General features: G+C 36.3%; 6 protein-coding genes and 1 non-coding gene across 10 annotated transcripts; 2 read left to right on the top strand and 5 right to left on the bottom strand.

The window, feature by feature from the left end:
* Positions 1 to 2,654: 2,654 nt before the first annotated feature.
* Positions 2,655 to 2,727, bottom strand: TRNAE-CUC. The gene has a single exon. It is a non-coding gene; the product is annotated as a tRNA-Glu (tRNA).
* A 428-nt stretch (positions 2,728 to 3,155) lies between these two features.
* On the bottom strand, positions 3,156 to 5,377 carry LOC106352983 (phytochromobilin:ferredoxin oxidoreductase, chloroplastic-like). Of its 2 annotated transcripts, none has more exons than XM_022709971.2 (8): positions 5,038 to 5,377; positions 4,551 to 4,667; positions 4,302 to 4,414; positions 4,113 to 4,206; positions 3,910 to 4,041; positions 3,727 to 3,831; positions 3,599 to 3,649; positions 3,156 to 3,520 (listed from the first exon to the last, which is right to left on the bottom strand). In XM_022709971.2, exons 1-8 carry the CDS (start codon positions 5,239 to 5,241, stop codon positions 3,347 to 3,349), a joined length of 990 nt encoding a protein of 329 aa, XP_022565692.1. In that variant the 5' UTR covers positions 5,242 to 5,377; the 3' UTR covers positions 3,156 to 3,346. The 2 variants fall into 2 exon arrangements, with proteins under 2 accessions (XP_022565692.1, XP_013648094.1); XM_013792640.3 differs by having other exon boundaries at positions 4,302 to 4,396; positions 5,038 to 5,376.
* A 217-nt stretch (positions 5,378 to 5,594) lies between these two features.
* LOC106352982 (60S acidic ribosomal protein P0-2) lies at positions 5,595 to 7,625 on the bottom strand. The gene is made up of 5 exons (XM_048750193.1): positions 7,297 to 7,625; positions 7,153 to 7,221; positions 6,474 to 6,572; positions 5,998 to 6,390; positions 5,595 to 5,907 (listed from the first exon to the last, which is right to left on the bottom strand). Exons 1-5 carry the CDS (start codon positions 7,549 to 7,551, stop codon positions 5,752 to 5,754), a joined length of 972 nt encoding a protein of 323 aa, XP_048606150.1. The 5' UTR covers positions 7,552 to 7,625; the 3' UTR covers positions 5,595 to 5,751.
* A 359-nt stretch (positions 7,626 to 7,984) lies between these two features.
* Positions 7,985 to 9,895, top strand: LOC106352981 (transcription factor MYB1). The gene is made up of 2 exons (XM_013792639.3): positions 7,985 to 8,306; positions 8,984 to 9,895. The coding sequence occupies exons 1-2, from the start codon at positions 8,096 to 8,098 to the stop codon at positions 9,769 to 9,771; spliced, it is 999 nt and encodes a 332-aa protein (XP_013648093.2). The 5' UTR covers positions 7,985 to 8,095; the 3' UTR covers positions 9,772 to 9,895.
* A 153-nt stretch (positions 9,896 to 10,048) lies between these two features.
* On the bottom strand, positions 10,049 to 13,547 carry LOC106356760 (serine/threonine-protein kinase BSK6-like). 3 transcript variants are annotated; one of them, XM_048750192.1, is made up of 10 exons: positions 12,635 to 13,547; positions 12,310 to 12,530; positions 11,752 to 11,887; positions 11,522 to 11,655; positions 11,322 to 11,427; positions 11,165 to 11,250; positions 10,829 to 11,060; positions 10,591 to 10,739; positions 10,408 to 10,521; positions 10,049 to 10,335 (listed from the first exon to the last, which is right to left on the bottom strand). In XM_048750192.1, exons 1-10 carry the CDS (start codon positions 12,708 to 12,710, stop codon positions 10,105 to 10,107), a joined length of 1,485 nt encoding a protein of 494 aa, XP_048606149.1. In that variant the 5' UTR covers positions 12,711 to 13,547; the 3' UTR covers positions 10,049 to 10,104. The 3 variants fall into 3 exon arrangements, with proteins under 3 accessions (XP_048606149.1, XP_013651937.2, XP_022565517.2); XM_013796483.2 differs by having other exon boundaries at positions 10,591 to 10,733; positions 10,832 to 11,060; XM_022709796.2 differs by having other exon boundaries at positions 10,591 to 10,746; positions 10,839 to 11,060.
* A 132-nt stretch (positions 13,548 to 13,679) lies between these two features.
* LOC106355573 (F-box protein SKIP8-like) lies at positions 13,680 to 14,687 on the top strand. Its single transcript, XM_048750191.1, has one exon. It carries the CDS (start codon positions 14,265 to 14,267, stop codon positions 14,571 to 14,573), a length of 309 nt encoding a protein of 102 aa, XP_048606148.1. The 5' UTR covers positions 13,680 to 14,264; the 3' UTR covers positions 14,574 to 14,687.
* Positions 14,688 to 15,122: 435 nt separating this feature from the next.
* On the bottom strand, positions 15,123 to 18,089 carry LOC106356759 (beta-glucosidase 23). The gene is made up of 13 exons (XM_048750190.1): positions 17,879 to 18,089; positions 17,704 to 17,773; positions 17,546 to 17,601; positions 17,344 to 17,419; positions 17,143 to 17,220; positions 16,953 to 17,040; positions 16,556 to 16,811; positions 16,355 to 16,470; positions 16,037 to 16,254; positions 15,892 to 15,926; positions 15,702 to 15,804; positions 15,501 to 15,609; positions 15,123 to 15,425 (listed from the first exon to the last, which is right to left on the bottom strand). The coding sequence occupies exons 1-13, from the start codon at positions 18,038 to 18,040 to the stop codon at positions 15,218 to 15,220; spliced, it is 1,575 nt and encodes a 524-aa protein (XP_048606147.1). The 5' UTR covers positions 18,041 to 18,089; the 3' UTR covers positions 15,123 to 15,217.
* Between the last annotated feature and the right edge of the window lie 2,105 nt (positions 18,090 to 20,194).

Raw genomic sequence — 20,194 nt, 5'->3', positions numbered from 1 at the left:
TACTTATTTTTATTAATAAAATGTACAATTAAATAAATAATAAATTAGAGATTAAATACCTATAAAATAATCAATTAAATATTTATAGTAAATATTATGTGTATTGAAAAATTATATAAACCTGTTAGTTAAATATTATATAATATTTTTAGAAAAAAAACATTTTTCGTGTCATTTGTTTGTATGTAATCTCGTTACCTAATAATAATTATTTATATTTTAAATATTAAATAAAAAATTGTTTTAATAATATAAAAATAATTTATAATGTGAAGTGTAGTGTTGTAGTTAAAATAACTGTTTTAGTTTTGGAACTATACCAAAATAGTGTGATTTTGATACTAAACTATTACTACTATAAATTGGAAATGCCTTAAATCATAACTTTTCTAGGCTTCACTAGTTCCAAACTTAACCGGTTTCTCACATTTTAATAAAAATCAAACATGTCCAATAATTATTAGTCTTTGTTTTAACCAACAATAATTATTACTCTCTCCGTTTCCGAAAGTAAAATCTTTTAGATTTTTTTCTTGTTCCACAAAGATAAATTTTCTATATTGTTAAGATACTTTTTTTTATATTTTTTTTTCAGCAACATTAATTGAGAATATTTGAATTGATTAAATTTTATTGATGGAACGTTATTGAAAAATATATAATAAAATAAAAAATAAACTAAATTATAAATATTATTAAATTTTTAATAAACGTGAATAATTTATAAAATTTTACTTTCCGGAAAAGAGGGAGAGAGTAGTCTCTTTGATAAGATTGCAATTTTTTGTAAGAAAAATATGGAACATATCGGATCAAAGGTAAAGGAAAACAAAAAGAGGAATGTAATGATTACATGAGAAATTATGAGTTGGAAAATGACAATCAAAGTATGAACCTTTTGGCCCACAACATTCGACAACTCACAGAAATCAAAGGCTTTTTGATTTTCCCAATTTTAATCAAGAAGAAAAAACAGCCTAGCTTAATTTTCACTTTTATATAAATTTTTAAATCGCAAAAGATTTATTATTTTACATAAAAAGCCTCTATTTTGGACCCAACATGCTTCTGTATGTCATTCTATTCACATTTATGAAAGTCTCTTTACCTACCTTTCTTACTCAGATACTCTATAACTAACAAGTGTCCATGTATATTATACTAACTTGTAATGTACAGATCTATATAAATGTATTATTAGTATGTGAAGAGTGAGTGTGTCATGTATATATTAGACGTCAAAATATAAACACCGTTGTTTGAGAACGACTTTTCACATGGTGGGAAAATATTTAAACTTGTATAGTATTTGTTGACATAAATAGAACAAGACAGATTTAGGTAAAAGAAACGTAGATGGAATACATCTAAACTCGCTAAGTATAAACGAGTAAAAATCCGTTTAGGAAAACAAAATGTAAGAATCATAGCTATAGTCTATAGTTAACTTAATTTTTGTGAACATCTATTTTCAAAACTTGTTCGGAGGATTATTATTTTTATTTTTTTTATTTTGTTTATTAGAGTGAGGAATCCCAATAAAGTAGACTCTTTGTTGTTTTAGCATGTTACTAAAGCAAGACAAGAAACGCACCTAAAACAAGACAAAATTCTAGGTTTTGCTTTATTATAATGTTTCGTGTCTTAGATGATTAATTGTTCCTAACTTTAATATCGATTTATAACTAATTCATTATTTAATAATTTTACTAACATTTTTTATACACATGAATTTGAATCCGTTCATATTTTACATTATGACTATGTGTTCCCCATCAACTATTGGAACTCATTTTGATGGTGGGAAAACATTTATACAATTATTCTATAATACTATATTTTGTGATTATTAATGTATCTAGAAATTCTCTTTTTATCAAAAGGATGGCACTGTGGATCCAATAAACGCATATATCAAAAGTACCGAATATATCTATCTGGATATGGTTTTATCCTACAAAATGAGTCTACCATTACCATGAAAATCAGCAGCTATCTGTAGTAGGAGTCCTCAAACGAAGAGAGATAGAAAGGCAAAGTTGAAAAACTAAAAGCACTAACATGTCTCAACATTAGTTTGGTGGAACCGGTTTTGTAGGTCACAGGTTCGAGTCTGATCTTCAGAACTACAAACATTAAGAAGTTAATAAGAAATGAGATAAATGAAACTATTATACAATGTTTTAATTGTATGTTCACATAGCAAACATTTTAAAGCTTTAGTATCTGAAATAGTTTTAATATGTTAGCAAGTCAATGTATTCAAACTTTAAAGTGTTCTATTGATTTGAAACTAATCGTTAGACATATTATCCATCGCTTGTGTTCTATTTTACGTGCTCAAACATCATCTTGGCAATTACTTCACTAACTTTCTACATTTCCGGGATCGTCAACGTCAAAATTGCTTCAAAACAACTATGCTCAGAGTTCATCTGATATTCAATATCGGGGAGATAATTACCGACATTGATTATATGAAAACCGAAGCAGCACCATTCAAACCGTGCAATGCTTGACGGCAAGAAGCTATTCTTTCCGAGGAAGTCTTGTCCTGAGCCTGAACAGAATCAGCGATATCATAAAACTTAAAACATACCGCCTCCGTTTCATAATACTACTTGTTCATAATATCACTTAGAAGAGTCAAAAATCTCCGTTGCCGGGACTCGAACCCGGGTCTCTCGGGTGAGAGCCGAGTATCCTGACCAGCTAGACTACAACGGATTTTGTTGTTCAACCGTTGAAACATTTATAGTTTTAAAGATAGAGATCCAAAATATTTAGTAACACACTTGATATACCTACAAGCACATTTGATTTGAGGCAAAAGGCAATGCTCACAAAGATTCTTCAGCTACACATTAAAACAAACAAAAACACAATTAACTACATACATTGAAACAGTTTGATTGTTGATATATCTAATGGAAAGGAAAAAAAAAACATGTTGATGAGTGATGACAATCTAAGCCAAAAAAATAACATTTCAGAGTAACAAAGTTTCTTTTCTTCAATGGATATTTTCAGATTTTATTATCTTTAAAATGCTGATGGAGATGCTTCTTTGGCTTCACCCTTTGAGAGGATGTTGGAGAGACCATTTGATAAGGCAGAGGTTGTGATCAAAGAAGCAAATATGTACTCATTGGGAGTGTCAAAAGGCTGTTTTACTCTTATTTGATAACATGTAATTCAACCAGCAGAGGATAAACAATGGTAACAACACATTAACCAGTGTTGGTAAACTCAAAACAATCATATGAAGATGCTTGCTAAAGTATTAACACCCAGAAACTAAGAGACTCTTCATGCTCTCTCAAGTTCACTTCATGTTCTCCTGCTGTTAGCCGATGAATAGTCCATTTGAATCCCATGGCCGAGTTTCAAAAGACTTCCCAATGATACTTCTTTTGTCACTCACAGTTCCATCTTCTGTTTGGTACTCTGGAAAGTAATCAATGAATGTTTTTGTGCCCAACTCATTCACCCCATTGAACAGAAAATCTCTCAACAACTCCTGGTTTTGTTCAAAAATCAATTATTAAAAACATCTTCACAAGGACAACAAGTGAAACCAAACCACTCAATGTTATACCTTTGCCTTTTCTTCACCAAATAATTTTCTAAGAAGACCATGTCCAGGATCCTGCCAACCACCAGACAAAGATCCACTCTAACAACAATACAGAACACAAATGTCTGTTTAAACAGAAAGTAAATCACCTTTTGTGCTCGCCATGTCAGGTACTTGTGCTGTGCTTCACGGTTAGCTCTCACCTGAGACGGCTCAATCTCCTCCTTCACTTGTATTGTCATCTCAAGCCATGCCTTTATGGTAAGAGAAACATGTTTGGCTGTTAAAACCTTAGCTTTTAGCCAGCAGCAGCACACAAGTTCTGATTATACCTGATAGTATTCGAGGAACGCAGAGAACAAAGCATTGTGCTTATCTTGGCTGGACGAGAATCTAGTCCACATCACCAGAGGCGAAAAGAACTTTATGGATTCAGCAGTTAGCTTTCCTCCCCATGGGAACATCTGCAAGAAAAAAACTCAGATCAGTTCATACACACAAGCAGTTGAGTCACTTAGTGTTTATTGTAGCTAACCTCATCATATTTGTGGTATATGGACATTATGTTTTTGTAATACTTGTCTTGGTAATCCGTCTGGTCAGTCAACTGCTGCAACGGATTCAGGTCCCTAGGATACATTAAAGCTTTAGTCTCTATCTTTGGACAACATAGACATTACTGACTCCGAGCATTACTAAAAGATCAAAGAAGAAGATAACTTACAGCACCACTATGTTGGTGTTGGCAGATGTGAAGAAGTTAGCACAGAATATAGGTGTATCATACTCAGGCTCCATGAAACCAGCAAAGTCAAACACCTGAAGATCATACAGACACTAGAAACAATCATAAACCATTGAATGGTTAGAAAATGAGGACTAAAGCAACATGTTCTTTCACCCTCCTTGGAAGGTCATATACACAGAGATCATGCCAATCAAATTTGTACACATATATTAAAAATAATAATACCTGCATTGTCTCGTTCTCGATGGCCATGCTCCGCAATAGTCTAATCTTTGGAGATTTGAAAGCAAGCATTTGAAGTTGTGTTTTGCCATCAAGTCCTGTCATGCTACTATACCTTTCCTGAAACAATTTGATGATCAGGAAAAAAAAAAAGAAGTAAAGAAACAGGCTTTACCAGTCAAGCTTGCCTAAAATTGAAATGGATCAGTGTTTAAAGACAAATCAGTTCCCTCCCTGTGTACTTGGACCTTATACATAATAGTTTGTGTTATAAAAATGTCACGGCTATAACTAATTGAATCAAGACAAACTTCCCCAGAATCTTTGATATAGTCACATAGATAAACAAGACAGCTCAGGATGTTCTTTAGTAGTTTATACTTGCCGTGTGTTTGTCCTAACGACAACTCAAGCTCAACGTAACCATAACAAATGCTAGTTATGGTCTGTGTACTAATGACAACTAAAGCTCAAAGTAATTGCATTCTACCTGGAGAGGTGAAGGCTCAAGAACGACCCTCTTCCTGGTTTCTTCAAGAGCAGAGTCAGCGAATTCTTTATACGAAACAGCAGAGACTCTGAATGAGAATCTTTGGCTTCCCCTTCTCAACGTGAGATTGGTGTTCTTAGAGATTCGTACAGGAGGGTTTGCTGCCTTGAAGGACGGCCCAATTGAAGAAGATCCTAACTCCATTAATAAAAGCTAATTTACAACACTGAAACACAAACACAAAAGTGAAACTAATGACTTCTTCCTCTGTCTCTTTCTTGAGCTCTGAACTGTTGAAGAAATAGATATGATTCCAGTATGAAGAAGCAAAATCATTTTTTTTCTGTTTACATTAATTTTAAATACGTTTTCAGGGCCGTACCGAGCCGGGCCGGGCCACGATATGGGCCTCAGTGTATTTGGTGGCACTGAGTGCATGCATACACATAGAAGAACGCACAAACATCGGAGGATTCAGTGAATGGATAATTCCTTTTAAACGACTCGTATGAAGTAAACGAGACTGAATCTCTCTGAAACAATGGCACTTGACAAAATATTTCAAGAAGCAAAACTTCTTCAAACTAGAAAGATAAATGTATAAATCTGAAGTGGCCACCAAAGTCGAGAACATTGAAAACATCATACTACAAACGAAGCAACACTTATAAATGATAGCAACGACAAAAACGTGAACTCGATAGATATATTAATCTATTCATCACCGAACATATCGAAACCACCATAGTCTTCTTCATCTGATTCCTCAACCACTTCCTTCTTCTCCTCTACCTTGGCAGCTCCAGCCGAAGCACCACCGCCTGCGTCAGCAGAAACCGCCGCTACAGCAACAGCAAACTTGCTAGGATCCTGCATTCCAAAATCATACCGCAATGTTAACATCAACACACAAACACTTCAATATCAAATTAAAAAGTTGAAACAATTTGATGAACCTACCTTCAAGTACTCCTTGACCTTCTCTGCTTGTGGGAAAGTGTACTCAGTGGCAACACAGATAGCCAAAGCGTTCTTGTAGGCATTGATGAACATGTGTGGAGCAGCAGCGAGGGTAGGGAAAGAGATGGCTAGAGCCAAGGAAGTGACCATTGAGATACCAGCGGCGAACTTCTGGACGAGGTCGTCTTCTGTAAGATCAAGAACCTCTGGGCTGAAGACTGAGCCGTTGTCGTAAACCGACTGGACAACAAGACCGTATGAAAACGGCCTGATGCCGAGCTTGGCTAGAAGGGCGGCCTCGGAAGAACCGACCTTGTCGCCTTGCTTGATGAGCTCGACGGGGGTGATGATTTCGACTGTACCCTTATTAATCTTAGTTGGGATGTTAAGAACCTACAAATCACAAACACACATTTATGGGTTAACAATAACTTCAGCAAGTTAAGAGTATTACAAAGCATGATTAATAACCAAACCTGGAAGAAAGATGTCTGGGATGGGTCGAGACCAGTGTTTCCAGGCTGGACAACCACATCAATTGGCGCAACCAAACCCACACGAGCAGGAGCCCCAACCTGTTCATATTACAAGACATACATGAATGGCAAAGTTCTATCAATCCAATCACACCGAGAAGCACCCAAATATCTACTCAAGCTGAAGCAGTAGAGAGTATTCATTCTAGCTACACATAATAGCAAGAACAGAACAATAGATTTTTTTCATGAAATCACAAATATGTGAAATTAAACTATTATAAGCAAAACATGTAATTAAGAACTCATACATGTATGATCAGGTTCATGCAAAAGACAATAATCATTTTAGCTACGCATACTACTAAGACAGAGCTTTAAACAGCAATATGTGAAACTAAACTAGTATAACCAAAAATGTAATTAAGTACATATTCATGTTTGATCAAGTTGATGCAGAAGACAGTAATCATTCTAGTTACAAATGACATTAAACCATAGCTAGGGAACAGATAAATGATAAACTAAACCGATAAGCAGCAATGCAAGTAGTTGATATACTAAAGGCATTAATCACTTTAGCTACACATACTACGAAGACAGACCTATGAACAGCTACAACTGAAACTAAACTAACATAAACAGACATTTAAGTAATAACTCATCCACGCAATCAAACCTTATACTTGGCAACTTCCTCGCTCACTTCCTTAAGATCACCCTTGGTGAAGATCAAACCAACATTTCCCTAAAACACAAAAACACATCCCAATAAAAATCAAAACTTTCGATTAAAATCTCAAAAAAAAATGTAAAATCAAACCTGAAGGAGAGGCATCAAATTAAGGATCGCAGTGTTCCCGGTATTCTCAGCGTGGATCTTAACCGAACGCTTCATCATAGTGTTCTTCCCCATGAGCACCACCGAGTCTCCACGAAGACCCTTCCTGATGTTCTGGAGCTGAGTCGATCCGACGTTATCCGCTGCAACGACCAGGATCTGAGTGAACTCGTCGATGAGCTGACATAGCTTCGCGTCGTACGCGATCTTCTTCTCCGCCTTCGTTGCCTTCACCATTGTTGCTCACAGGATAAGGCTCGACTCTTTGTCTATAGGAAAAAAAAGTTCGGCGGTGTGAGGAAGAAACTAGGGTTTTGGTTTCGTTTTTATACTAATCAAAGGGTTTCGTATTAACGACCTGAATCTAACGGTTCGTGTTTGTTTACTTAGTTACTGATCTAACGGCTCTTGTTTATTTTAATGCTATTGGGCTTTTTGTAGTAGGCCCAAATTTTTATTCATTTGGTAGTCAAGTTTAAGTTGATAAAAGGCCTTTGTAGGCCTAGTTAATCAAGTGGAATTTCCCGCTAAAGCTGAAACTGATCGCTTCCGTTATACGGCAATTACTTAAATCTCCCCTACTTAGATAAGACAGAGGATTAACGGTAAGGGTAAAACGGTAAATTTAATATAGAGGGTGAAAGAGTAATTAACGTTAATAAGGCAAAAAAAAAAGGCACTCGAAGCACTTGGCTTGCGAATCTAGAGGAGCGAGCGTGTCTTTCACGCGACACCAACGATTTAAGTGGTAGATACTTGGGGACGATCGGAGACGACGGCGATGGCGGGGAGGAGCGAGAGGAGAGGCAAAGAGCGAGTGAAAGTGGCGTGGTCTGCGGAGGAGGACGTGGTGCTGAGTAATCTCGTAGAGAAGTTCGGAGCGAGGAACTGGAGCTTGCTCGCGCGGAGTGTTCCTGGTCGGACAGGCAAGTCTTGCCGTCTTCGGTGGTGTAATCAGCTCGATCCGTCTCTTAAACGCAACCCTTTCACTGGTATAAATGCCTAAATTAGGGATTTAATTTTCAATTGAATTAATGATCATTTTTGATCATACATGGTGAATTGATCATAGTTTGTTGTGAAACGGAATTGGATTGTGGCTATTGATCGATCATATGGAATTGAATTGTGATGAGACTTGCCTGGTTCGTAGAGTAACCTTTGGATCTGTGTGTTTCTGAGTTTGAAGAAGAGTAATCTTTGATTCTTCTGGTTGCTTTGTATTAGTATAGATAATATATATACTAATACAAGTCCGTTTCAATGTGGAAAAGAGTGACCTTTGGATCTCTGTTTTTGAGTTTGAAAGGAGTAATCTTTGACTTGTGAAATGCAAATGCATTGTGATCTGCGGAACCACTAGTCCGTTTTAGCTTGAACTGAAGAAACCTGGAAAAGAGTAACCTTTGGATCTTTGTTTCTGAGTTTGAAACCTCAGGTTCTCTTTGAATCCCAAACGAACAACAAAGTTAGGTTTTGCTTGAGGGTAGGTAGTAAGTAGTAACTTTGGTGTTCTTTTGGATTTGCATGGTAATGGCTTCCAAGGGTGTGTGTGTGTATTAGTTGATTTTTTGCAAGTTTTTCGTTATATTAATAGTGTCAACATTTTTCTCTGTTGCAATAGCATTTCATCAGTAACACTTCTTTATCTTTTTAAATGTTTATAAAGAGGTAGAGGATCAGGCTATCATCACAGCACATGGCATCCACGGAAACAAATGGTCTGTAATCGCTAAGCTCCTCCCAGGAAGAACTGATAACGCTATCAAGAACCACTGGAACGCCACCCTAAGGCGTCGATGCATGGACGTTGAAATGCTGACGACGAATAACTTAGTCCCGGAAGATTCTGGATTCGATAGAACGATGAACACCATCGCAGCATCATCAGAAGAAACTTTCTCTTCAGGCGGTGGTGGCCATGTAACTACTCCACTTGTATCTTCAGACGGCAAAGAAGCAACCTCCATGGACATATCTGAAGAACAATGCAGAGGCAATGATCCTCCAACGCTTTTCCGCCCTGTAGCTAGGCTCAGTTCTTTTAATGCTTACAATCACATGGAAGGATCTTCATTTAGTAAGTTCCAGTCATGTAAACAAGACGCAGCAATGCTAAGATTGCTTGAAGGAGCTTGCAACGAACGGTTTGTGCCTCAGAAATGCGGAAGTGGGTGTTGCAGCGACAGTCCCGTTGACATTTCTAAGCAAAACTCATTGTTGGGTCCAGAGTTTGTGGACCACTTAGACCCACCAACGTTCCCTAGTTATGAACTAGCTGCTATAGCAACGGAGATAAGCAGCCTCGCTTGGTTGAGAAGCGGTTTAGAGAGTAGCAGCGTGAGGGCTATGGAAGAAGCAGCTGGTCGGTTAAGGCCTCAAGGCTCAAGAGGACATCGAGATCATTATCTTGCATCTAAACAAGGAAAGAGCATAACCAATGTCCTGTCTACATAAAAATGGTAGAACAGATACATAGTGACTTATATTTTTCTTCAGAATTTTATACTTTTTTTGTTGTTGTGATGTAATTTAGTAGAAATAGTTTCTATAGTTATGAGTTTTGAGTCTTTTCAACTTAGATGCAACTTGTATGGCATGGTGTCTGCATTTACCGTATCATGATGGTTGCTTCACCTTTGTAACATGGCTTCACAACAAGCTTAAAATGATTCTTAATATCAAAACACTACTCAATAGTGAAATCACACAAATCTTGTTTTAGCACACAAAATTTTGATGGTACTAATCTTTGGTTTAAGCTGTACAAATCTTGGTTTTGTTGTAAATCTAAAAAGATTCGAGAGAAGAGCCATGTCTAAGTGCTTCTTTAGCTTCAGCCACCATCCCAAGCTTTAAGAGACAAGCCGCTTGTAAGTAGAGAGCAGTTGAATACTCTGGCGATGCAAGCTCAGCTTGCATCGCATCGGTTAGAGCCTCACTGAACATCTCGCTCATTAGGTAACATAGACACCGTCTGGTCAAAACTGTTGGTGATACCACTGTTGCTCCACTCATGAACTATTCATACAAGAACTTCATATCTTAATAAAATAATGTATAGTAAGTTTTCTTGATGATTTACAATGATACCTCTGTATAGAATTCTATTGCGGTTTCAAAATCCTTAGCACGAAATGCTGCATCTCCATGCTTCTTGTAATCTGTATTCTCTTGCATTCGACCCGTCCACATTTCGAATGAGAACTGCAATATCCTCAGAATAAGATCTTGAGAAGTATCAAGAGATTATGTTTCTCACAAAGATATATATACCTCATTTGTGACCACAACAACATCCTCTCCATATCCAAGCTTCTCTAGCAGTTCGTGTATGACACTTAGATTCACTCTCCAGCATGCTTCTCCAAAAGGTGTCAAGCGCAATAGCTTCTTCCTTCTTGCAGGTTTAGTGTACGGTAATGGTAGAGCCTGTCATTATTAATTAAGTCTCGTGGATAAATAGGAAAGACTAAAAAAAATCTGAAAACATTTGAAGAATAAATGTGGTTATAATGACTTACAGGGATTTTTTCCACTTTGACGTTTGGACATAACACAACTCGTTTCTCAAGTCTTGAAAGAGCCAACGTAAGAAACTTTATGCTTGGCCTCTCGTCTGGCTCAAAACGCAAACAGCGGGTAGCTAGGTGGATTAGTTCTGTCCTGTCCTCATCAGAGTACTGGCCATCCAGAGCTGAATCCATTAGCACCAAATAGTTTTTGCCACGGAACATATCAAGTGCCTGTAATTACAAATATTAGCTAAAAATCATGAGTTACTAATCAGTCTACTTAACAAAGAACCAATTCACTTCAAAAAATTTACACTCAGTAAGAAGAAGGTTACATGATTTGGTGGAATATGTCTGCCACTCATAAGATCCAATAACAAAGTCCCAAAACTGAATATGACACTCTCTGGTAGCAAAGTACCTAGCAAAGTTCACAGTTTGAGAAGAGTGGTTGTGTGAGTGTGACAGAAATATTCAATAAAAAGAACATACCTAGACGCATATATTCAGGAGGAGCAAATGCCAAGTTTGTGCTGTAGCTCCTCCCCTCTTTGCTACTCTTAATGAGACCGAAGCAAGACAGCCTTGGATTCCCAACCTGTTCATCAAACACTTGCATAAGTTATTGTAATGATAAAAGTTATGCAAACCAGAGAAATGAAGTTTTTCTTTGAAGTGAAAAGTCTTTATACCTTATCAAATAATATTCTGTAGGTGTTAAGATCATGGTACAAGTCTATTCCCCTAGAACTGCAGTACTCCAAGGCTCTCGCAATATGTAAGGCAACCTCCAACCTCATTTCCCATTTCATTGGTCGTTTCTCCCCTGACAAAAACCATTTTTACAGAAACAATTTTATTAGACACAAGTGAAATCACAAAAAAAAATGTTGAACTGTAAAAAAAAGGTTGGCTCTCTCACAGTGGAAGAGGTGTTTTGCAAGTGTTCCATTGGGCATGTACTCAGCAACGAGAAGCCTCTCGTGACCCTTTGAGCAATAACCGATCAAATTGGCCATATACTCACTCCTACACCTCCCCACTGCTTGTGCTGCTTCCTGAAAAAAAAAAAAAACATATTCAATAAATTCAGCTCTGCTACAGATCAAGCTAGCACCTAATCTTAGTCCTCTACCAAGTCCACATGCAACAAAGATCAGAACCTATAACATTGCCACATTCAAGATAGGTTTCCCGGAAAGCCAAATAAAAAGTAAAGAAATGAAGCCAAGACTAAACTCGCTCCAGGGTCGGTCCTGGAGACAGCCAAACAAAACATACATCCGCCTTGGTCCCCAAATTTTAGGTATTTAAAATATATGGATCATCTGGTCTTAAACCATTCAAAACATGTATATATATATATATATATCATCTATAATTGTTTCAGGCCCTATAAGCCTTAAATAAAAGCACATGAGAAAACTTATTCAGAATCATAAAGAATAAATCCAACATTACGGATAGGTTAAATACGAACGATAAACTTGGAAGAATCAGGCCAAGAAAGCCTCTGAAACCGTTTAACGGCTATCTTTCTGCCGTTTTTGAGCCTCCCTTTGTAGACGATGTTAGGAACCTTCTCGTTGTGCTCCGACACGATGTTGCCGGCTGAGAATCCGTCTGTAGCGACTCTCAGCTGTTCCAAACTGAACTCTCTGAAATTCGGACATGAGCTTACGTCATCAGGATCGTTATTATCTGCCGAAAAAAAACGGCTAGGTTAATTAGTTAGTTTATCAATCATCGTCTTCTTCAGGAATAAATAACAAACGCATAAGTGGAGAGCCTAGCTATGATTATACCTAGTTCGTCGATGATGGTTGGTTTAATCGTCCGAGATGGAGAGCGACGCCAAGGTTTAAAGCAAATGCAACCCATCGTCGGCAAAGGGAGAAAGACGACGAGATTGTGTTTTTTTTTTCCGGTGGACTAAAACTTTGAATGCGCTTGGTGAAACTCCCGCGCGCAAAGTTTATATATAGATATATATATTTAAAATAAATAATTACTATTTATCGTAATTAAATAGTTGATGAACACCTACACTTGTATATAATACTACTTCTGAAAAGATCAATGTGGATTTATATTATTTAAGATACGAAAAATGTCAACAGGATCTTGCTATATTATAAAGAATTTAGTTTTCTCATGACTGGCAAAATAAATAAATAAGATATTTGTTGAGTTCGGTCTTCATTTTCAAATGGATCATCACTTAATTTTAGAATTTAGTTATAAAAAGAAGAAATTCTCATAAAAACAATTTGTTTTCTTAGGTTCTACCACAGATTTTCGAGATTGGGAGTGTAATATCCATATATCAATTCATAAATCATAATCATCATCCATACTGTACTTTTGAAAACATACGATATCAAATCGTTTTGGTATATTTTGCTCATGACTGGCAGAAACTAAAACATGTCGTATTCATAATGGGACGCTCGTTTAGGTAAACTATATATATACTAAAGATGAATTAATATCACACAAACTTTCATACATATTTTTTTTTCAAACTACATGGAGCTAGCCGCTAGTTTTTTTTTTTTTTAAAAAGTGGCACAAACTTTATGATCATTGACACAAACTTGAAATTACATAAGGCGGTTCGTAATTATTCTTTTGTTTATTACTTAGGACGTAATCCCAAAGTGCTGGACCCAAAAGTCGTACATATAACATGTTATATGCACCACACTAATACTAGCATGAAACACAAACAATGATCATGTGTACAAAATTAAAACATAGATAAATCACTCATTTGCTATCTCTACCATCGCGGGGCTAAACTGGATTAAGAATTACGATGGACTTGAAACATGCATACCAAGAAAATTGGGACTGGCTCTGTAATTCTTAAACCAATGGCTGTTATTGGGCCCAAGGTTATAAATGTAGGTCTAGTTACAAGTTTATGTGTGGGCTCTAACTCAAAGCCGAGTAGAGATCACTTCTCTGTTTGGTTCGTTCCTCGAAGCTACTTCACTTGCCTCAAGTCTTATCCCATACACTGGAACAGCAATACATTCGGGTTAGGTCCACTCAATCTGCACAACAAAGGTTTGTTCTGAGTTTTACTCTTACAAGCTGTGGTCAACTTGTAGTTTTAGGTAAGAGTAAGACCCATTTCTTAAGTCTTGGTTCTGTTTGATGTTAGTGGTACTATTTGGATTTTGGAAGCAGGGTCTTGTTGAGTCAAACGCGAAGACTGTAACTAAACTGTAGATGTTGATAGCGTATAATTGGATGAGAACACGTTGAAGCAAGATCTCGAGGCTGCGATACATGAAGAAAACTACGTGGAGGCAGCTAAGATCCGGGACATACTAAAAGAGCTTCAAGAAGACAATAAAGCCTCTGTTTTGTCTGCCAACACTCGGTTCTACCAAGCTTTCACCTTTCAGAAACGGGGATTTAGCTGAGATGGAATCTTTATGGTCCAAATCTGGAAAGCCCTGTTGTGTCCATCCAGGAGCTAAAGGCATAACCGGGTATGATGACGTGATGGAAAGCTGGGAAGTTGTGTGGATGAACTACGAGTTCCCGTTACGGATTGAGCTGAAAGATGTTGAGGCTGATGTACGAGGGGAAGTAGGTTATGTAACGAGTATGGAGTTTGTGAAGACTAAAGGGAGTAGTAGCTGGGGAGCTCAGTTTGTGTCGAATGTGTTTGAACGGATAGATGGGCAGTGGTTTATATGCATTCACCATGCTTCTCCTGTTGATATTTGATCTAAGAACCCGACGAAATGGTACGCAAGTTCTGACGTTTGATGTTCTTGTGTTTGTAATATATATGTATGAATTCTATAGTGTTTTGTAGGCGCAACAATGTTTTTATAACAATGTAATATGTGCTTACCACGGAAGAATAGTAATGCCATGGCTAATGACTATAACAACTCATGTTATCTCATGGCGCGAGAGTGTGTGAGACGGATTAGGATGTAACAATTGGAAAAATATTTTTGATCACAATAGATGACAAACAAAAACAAATCATATAAAACCGAACTAAGATGGATAAAGTTAGCGAATCAATCTATTTTTATTTTACGGATGAGTTAATTAGCATCATGTTATTTTTTATTATTATTGTTTCTTAAATATAATTTTGTAAGTTATATTGCATGTAATATGTTATATATATATTTTGAGCAAGTAATATGTTATATTGTGATTGATATTAATAAAGTTCTAAATTGTTTGTGGAAAAAAAAACAATCATAGACTTCTAGATGTTGCAGTTTATGAAGGCATTGTGAAATTGAAAAAGATTCATATTATAACCAAGACTTCATTGATCTTGGTCAAATCACAAATGAAAACATAAGAAAGAAACCTTGAAACAGACAACCAAATCCTCAGAATACATCTCAAAGCTCATCTTTCTTGATCATGGATGGACGAACACCTTGGCTTAGGAACTCTTTGTAATACTTGCCAGATTCTTTAACATGTCGTGCGAGGTTATTCTTGAAGTCAACGTAATAAAGTCCAAATCTGTTCTTGTAACCATCTTGCCACTCAAAGTTATCCATCAATGACCATACAAAGTATCCAGTAACATTCACCTTGTCGATGCTGCATATATTATACAAATGGTTTTATAAGATTCTCCAAGAACAATTGTAATTTTATCATATGAATAAGACTTACCAAATAGCTTCATTCAGGCTCAAAAGATGCCTCTGAATATAATATTTCCTGTTATGGTCAGCTGTACCAACTTCAACTGAATCTGTAGCCCCAAGCTCTTCTCCATATCCTAGAAAATAAAATATATTTTAAATTCAATGTAAGACTTAATCAAAGGAAAAAAAAAACTAGCTAACATGTAATACTATAATCTCTACTTACCGTTTTCCATGATCATAATCTCAGGGTTTGCGTACTTATCCTTGATGTACTTCAAAAGACTTCTAAAGCCTCTCGCATAAACGGGAAGTGCAGCGGTGAAAGGCTGGAAAACATTAGAGGTGAAAATGTTACTTTATAGGAAAAAATGGGTAGAACATTTAGCTGAAAACTTTACTACTAAAATGCATACCTTGCTACCAATGCTGAAGTTTTGAGCATTCTTACCTGAAAATAATTAAGATACATTTTGATTAGTACCAACACTACAAGAAAATAGTCAAATATTGACAAAATGTTATCGGATTTTCGTCGGAAATAGCCATTCTTAAACTTACTTTCCCAGTTAATAAGAGAATCTTGCATCCATCTTGGTTTAGAAGGATCTGGCTTCTCCAAATGGTTTGAAAACACTGAAGTGTAGTAGTTGAGGCCGACGAAATCTGCGGAGTTTTTCAGTTTTGCTTTCTGTGCATCAGTAAATTTAGGCAGTCTGTGTCCAACAATGTCTTTCATGATCTGTGGATAATCTCCATATATAGTTGTGTCTAAATGCCTAGAAAATAACCAAATATATATCATACACAAATAACGATATAGTTAAGTATTCAATATTAAAAAAGTATTTAATATCACGGCAGATGTTAACTACTTACCATCCCAAAATAAATTGAAGTGCACGGTCTATGGATGCACCGTCCTGTGAATCAGCAAGGTCATGTGGCTCGAACCAAGCCGGACTATGTGCAATACCGATCTTACCACCTTTACACTGTGCCCATTAAAATACACAAAACAAACTATTATTTTTAGATCCATTAGGAGATAAATTAATTATGATATAGATTATATCATACCTTTTCGCATTGTCTGAAAGCTTCAACTGCTTCTGCATGAGAGTTAAGGAGATTGTGAGTGACAAGGTAAGCCTCGAATCCTGATCTTCCTTCTTGACATTCTTCTTTGACGTACTTAGAGCAACGTCCTGGTGCTTTCTTGCCAACGTCATAACCGGCGTGGGAGAAAACCCATGGCTCGTTGAAAGTGATCCAATGTTTCACTTTTCCACCATATTCTTGGAAAACAAAATCTGCATATTCCCGGAAATCTTTCCTGCATTTTTATATTTAATAAATTAGTTTATCACATTAGTGGTTGCTTTTTTTTTTTTTTTTTTGAACATAAACATTAGTGGTTGCTACTATATGATATATACATATACAAATTGGCATTGTTTTATTAAAAAAAACTTACACAATTCTTTCACTTAAAAAGCCACCATATTCGTCCTCTAAATCTTGTGGAGTGTCCCAGTGATAAACAGTCACGAACGGAGTTATACCTAGTCACAATATTTTTTAAATTATAGAATATAATGACGAGTAAGAACCATAATATGTGTCATGTATGTAGTCTCTGTTTACTTAATTTATATGCTTTATACCATTTTTGATGAGCTCGTCGATGACGTCGTGGTAAAATTGCACACCAGCTTGACTCACTCCTTTCTCCTTCCTCCCATCTGATAAAACATTTTTTATTTCATTAATATGTTTCTAACAATCATATATATACCATATATTATACACAGACCATATTTGATTATCACAAGATCAATTTAGTAATCGAAAACACATATACTCACGTGGAAATATTCTTGGCCACGCGATAGACATTCTGAAGGCATCGGTGTTTAGATTCTTCATTAGTTGAATATCGTCCTATAAACATTTTTCAGACGAGACGATTATCAACACGTAATAGAGGTCAACGGTCTATTAAATAAAACAATAAAAAATATTTACTACGTGAACGTGATAATTAATTTCTTCATAGTAATATTTTACCTTATAACGATGGAAGAAATCAACGGCCACATCGCCGTTATCGTTGTTGCATCTGGCTGTAATTAAAAAAAAAATGATTTTCGATATTAATTAGTGGAAGGAAACCAAAATCTAAGCACAGTTAAAAGGAGATAAGAAGTGAACGTAGAGGCACTAACCTGGATATCTCTTACAGTAGATATCCCATAAGGCCGGTCCACGACAAGTTTCATTCACTGCACCTTCAACCTAATGGCACAGGTCAACTATTTAGTGTATATGGATCTTATGTATGAATGTTATGGACAATATAAAGTATGTCAATAACTTTTTATAAATCTTGTATTAATATACCTGATACGCTGCAGTAGCCGTGCCAAATAAAAAGCCTTCAGGGAAACTTGCCCGGCTTAGTTTTGTGGATGCCGGGCAAACAGGTCCATCGGCTGTTGCTGGAGAGACGACGATGGTTAGGAGCATAAGTAGCCCCATGAGAGGAAACTTATGCAAAGCCATTTTTTAGTTTTAGCTTTTTTTCTACTGTTTTCTTCAAGAGAAAGTTTTGGATGGTCTTTTTGTACATCTAAGTAGAGCTCTTATATAGAGATTTTGATTCACTCGCTGACCTCTTTTTTATTCATTTTAATATCTCAACTAGGCCTCGTTAGCCGATTTGAATCTGTACAGATCCGGATCGTTCTTTCGTCATATCTTAATTACCACATGCATGGATATTGACATTAGCCTATATAATATATAATGCCTCGCTCTTTTTGTCCCTTCACAATACTATTATGCAAGTCAATTTGGACAACTTTTTTTTTTACAAAACAATTTGGACAACTTTTAATCAGTTCAAACTGCGATAGTTGTACAGATCACACTTAATTTTTAGTGCGCAAAACAATTGATACAACTAATCTAAAATAATTGTAGTTATATACTAATCTAAAATAATTAGTTATATACTACTTAAGAGAAAATAGTGTTTAACACATTTAATTGTACTGCTTAGTTTATTTTATAAAATAATCATATTGGAATTTATGATTTTTGATTATGGTAATACGTGTAATGATACTTACACAACCAGTTTTATTACATGTACTTTCTATATACAAAATTAGTGGTCGGTTAATAATTAAATTGATAAATATAAACTAATATATAGAAGATGTATAAAGGCTCTAAATGTTTACAAATTTAAGATGTTTTTAATTCGTACTTGTCAAAAAATATTTAGCAAAAGTTTAGTAAATTACTTATTTAGCTTAACTTTGGAATCATATGTATCGTTGCACTGTTACTAAATTTTAGAACATATAATATTCCCCGTGCCACACGAGCAACATATTATAAGTTGCAACTCTAAAAAGAGTAAAGCTTCCCTAAGACTATTTAATAATAGATCACATATTAAACGGCTGTACCTGCTTTCAGTAAGACCGATTATTTTATACGCTAAAATCAACAATACAGACGATATGGGTCCATTTGATTTCATTTTCAAACTTGAAATCATATAATATTTCTCGTGTTTAACGAGATCAACAATATTAAAATATGTAATACTGAATGAATCGTTTTGGAACTCTAAGAAAATCAAGCTTCCATTTATAGAGAGTATTGTACCAGACACTGAGAAGATGATAAAGCCCAATGTAAAGGATGATGCGAAGCTCAGCTCCAGCTCTCCTTCCTTCCTTGTTACGGAGCAGAACGTTCAAAGGTCATGCAAAGCGAGTGCAATGAGTACGACAAGGTCAGCTCACTACCCTGAAACGTCTAATAGATTCAAATATCTTGTTCACTCTCCAATCATGTGTTGACACTGCCTTACTACGTTGTATGAGATCTTTAAGCTGAATAAAACCAAAGTTTATATCTTTGTATAAGGTTTCTTTCTAGATTCACATGGTATCAGAGCTCTATGGCCGATACCTCGGATCATTTGTCAGCTCCTTCTCTAACCATTTCACAATGTGTTACTCTAAAACTTTCTTCTTCAAACTATCTACTTTGGAAGACTCAGTTTGAGTCATTCTTAGCGAGCCAGTCACTCTCAGGCTTCATCAATGGAGGTACTCCTCGTCCATCTCATACGGTGTCTATCAGAAACGGCGATGTTATCACAGAAGAAGCTAATCCGAAGTTTCTTAAATGGATACGCAAGGATCAACTGGTTATGGCTTGGTTGTTTGGCTCACTAACGGAAGAGGCTCTCAGTTCTGTTTATGGCTTACACTCAGCTCAGGAGGTTTGGTTCAGCTTGGGAAAGAAATACAACCGAATCTCTGCCACACGCAAGCTCGATCTTCAATGCAAGCTTCAAGGTATGTCTAAAAACCAGAAGACTATGGCTGACTATCTAAGAGATGTCAAGAGCGTATGCGATCAGCTAGATTCCATAGGGTTCCCAGTTACTGAACCAGAGAAGATTTATGGAGCATTGAATGGTTTAGGAAAGGAATATGAGTCTATATGTACTGTGATTGAGCATTCTATGGATTCACTTCCAGATATGACCTTTGAAGATGTTGTCTTTAAGCTCATCAACTTTGATGACAAGCTACAAAGCCAGAATCAAGCTTCAGCTGATGTGGTTACGCCCCATCTAGCGTTCCAAGCTGGTCGAGGCTACTCAAACAGAGGACGCGGTTATAACAGTGG

This window comes from Brassica napus, chromosome C3, assembly GCF_020379485.1.
Source record: "Brassica napus cultivar Da-Ae chromosome C3, Da-Ae, whole genome shotgun sequence".
NCBI classification, from domain to species: domain Eukaryota; kingdom Viridiplantae; phylum Streptophyta; class Magnoliopsida; order Brassicales; family Brassicaceae; genus Brassica; species Brassica napus.
The sequence above is the reverse complement of the archived record's forward strand: the minus strand, read 5'-3'. Positions and strand labels throughout refer to the sequence as shown.

Excerpts from the sequence above, each read along its gene's own strand:
- LOC106352983 (XM_022709971.2), bottom strand. The coding sequence starts at position 5,241 with ATGGAGTTAGGATCTTCTTCAATTGGGCCGTCCTTCAAGGCAGCAAAC. Across the intron at positions 4,207-4,301 it reads AACACCAACATAGTGGTGCT|GGACCTGAATCCGTTGCAGC; the intron begins GTAAGTTATCTT and ends AATGTATCCTAG. Across the intron at positions 3,650-3,726 it reads TGACATGGCGAGCACAAAAG|GATCCTGGACATGGTCTTCT; the intron begins GTGATTTACTTT and ends GGTGGTTGGCAG.
- LOC106352982 (XM_048750193.1), bottom strand. The coding sequence starts at position 7,551 with ATGGTGAAGGCAACGAAGGCGGAGAAGAAGATCGCGTACGACGCGAAG. Across the intron at positions 6,573-7,152 it reads AGGAAGTTGCCAAGTATAAG|GTTGGGGCTCCTGCTCGTGT; the intron begins GTTTGATTGCGT and ends TAATATGAACAG. Across the intron at positions 6,391-6,473 it reads CCCAGACATCTTTCTTCCAG|GTTCTTAACATCCCAACTAA; the intron begins GTTTGGTTATTA and ends TGTGATTTGTAG.
- LOC106352981 (XM_013792639.3), top strand. The coding sequence starts at position 8,096 with ATGGCGGGGAGGAGCGAGAGGAGAGGCAAAGAGCGAGTGAAAGTGGCG. Across the intron at positions 8,307-8,983 it reads TAAACGCAACCCTTTCACTG|AGGTAGAGGATCAGGCTATC; the intron begins GTATAAATGCCT and ends ATGTTTATAAAG.
- LOC106356760 (XM_048750192.1), bottom strand. The coding sequence starts at position 12,710 with ATGGGTTGCATTTGCTTTAAACCTTGGCGTCGCTCTCCATCTCGGACG. Across the intron at positions 10,740-10,828 it reads AAAAATCCCTGTAAGTCATT|CATTACCGTACACTAAACCT; the intron begins ATAACCACATTT and ends GACAGGCTCTAC. Across the intron at positions 10,336-10,407 it reads CAATAGAATTCTATACAGAG|TTCATGAGTGGAGCAACAGT; the intron begins GTATCATTGTAA and ends TTGTATGAATAG.
- LOC106355573 (XM_048750191.1), top strand. The coding sequence starts at position 14,265 with ATGGAATCTTTATGGTCCAAATCTGGAAAGCCCTGTTGTGTCCATCCA.
- LOC106356759 (XM_048750190.1), bottom strand. The coding sequence starts at position 18,040 with ATGGCTTTGCATAAGTTTCCTCTCATGGGGCTACTTATGCTCCTAACC. Across the intron at positions 16,471-16,555 it reads CTTTCAGACAATGCGAAAAG|TGTAAAGGTGGTAAGATCGG; the intron begins GTATGATATAAT and ends TAATGGGCACAG. Across the intron at positions 15,805-15,891 it reads ACTTCAGCATTGGTAGCAAG|CCTTTCACCGCTGCACTTCC; the intron begins GTATGCATTTTA and ends AATGTTTTCCAG.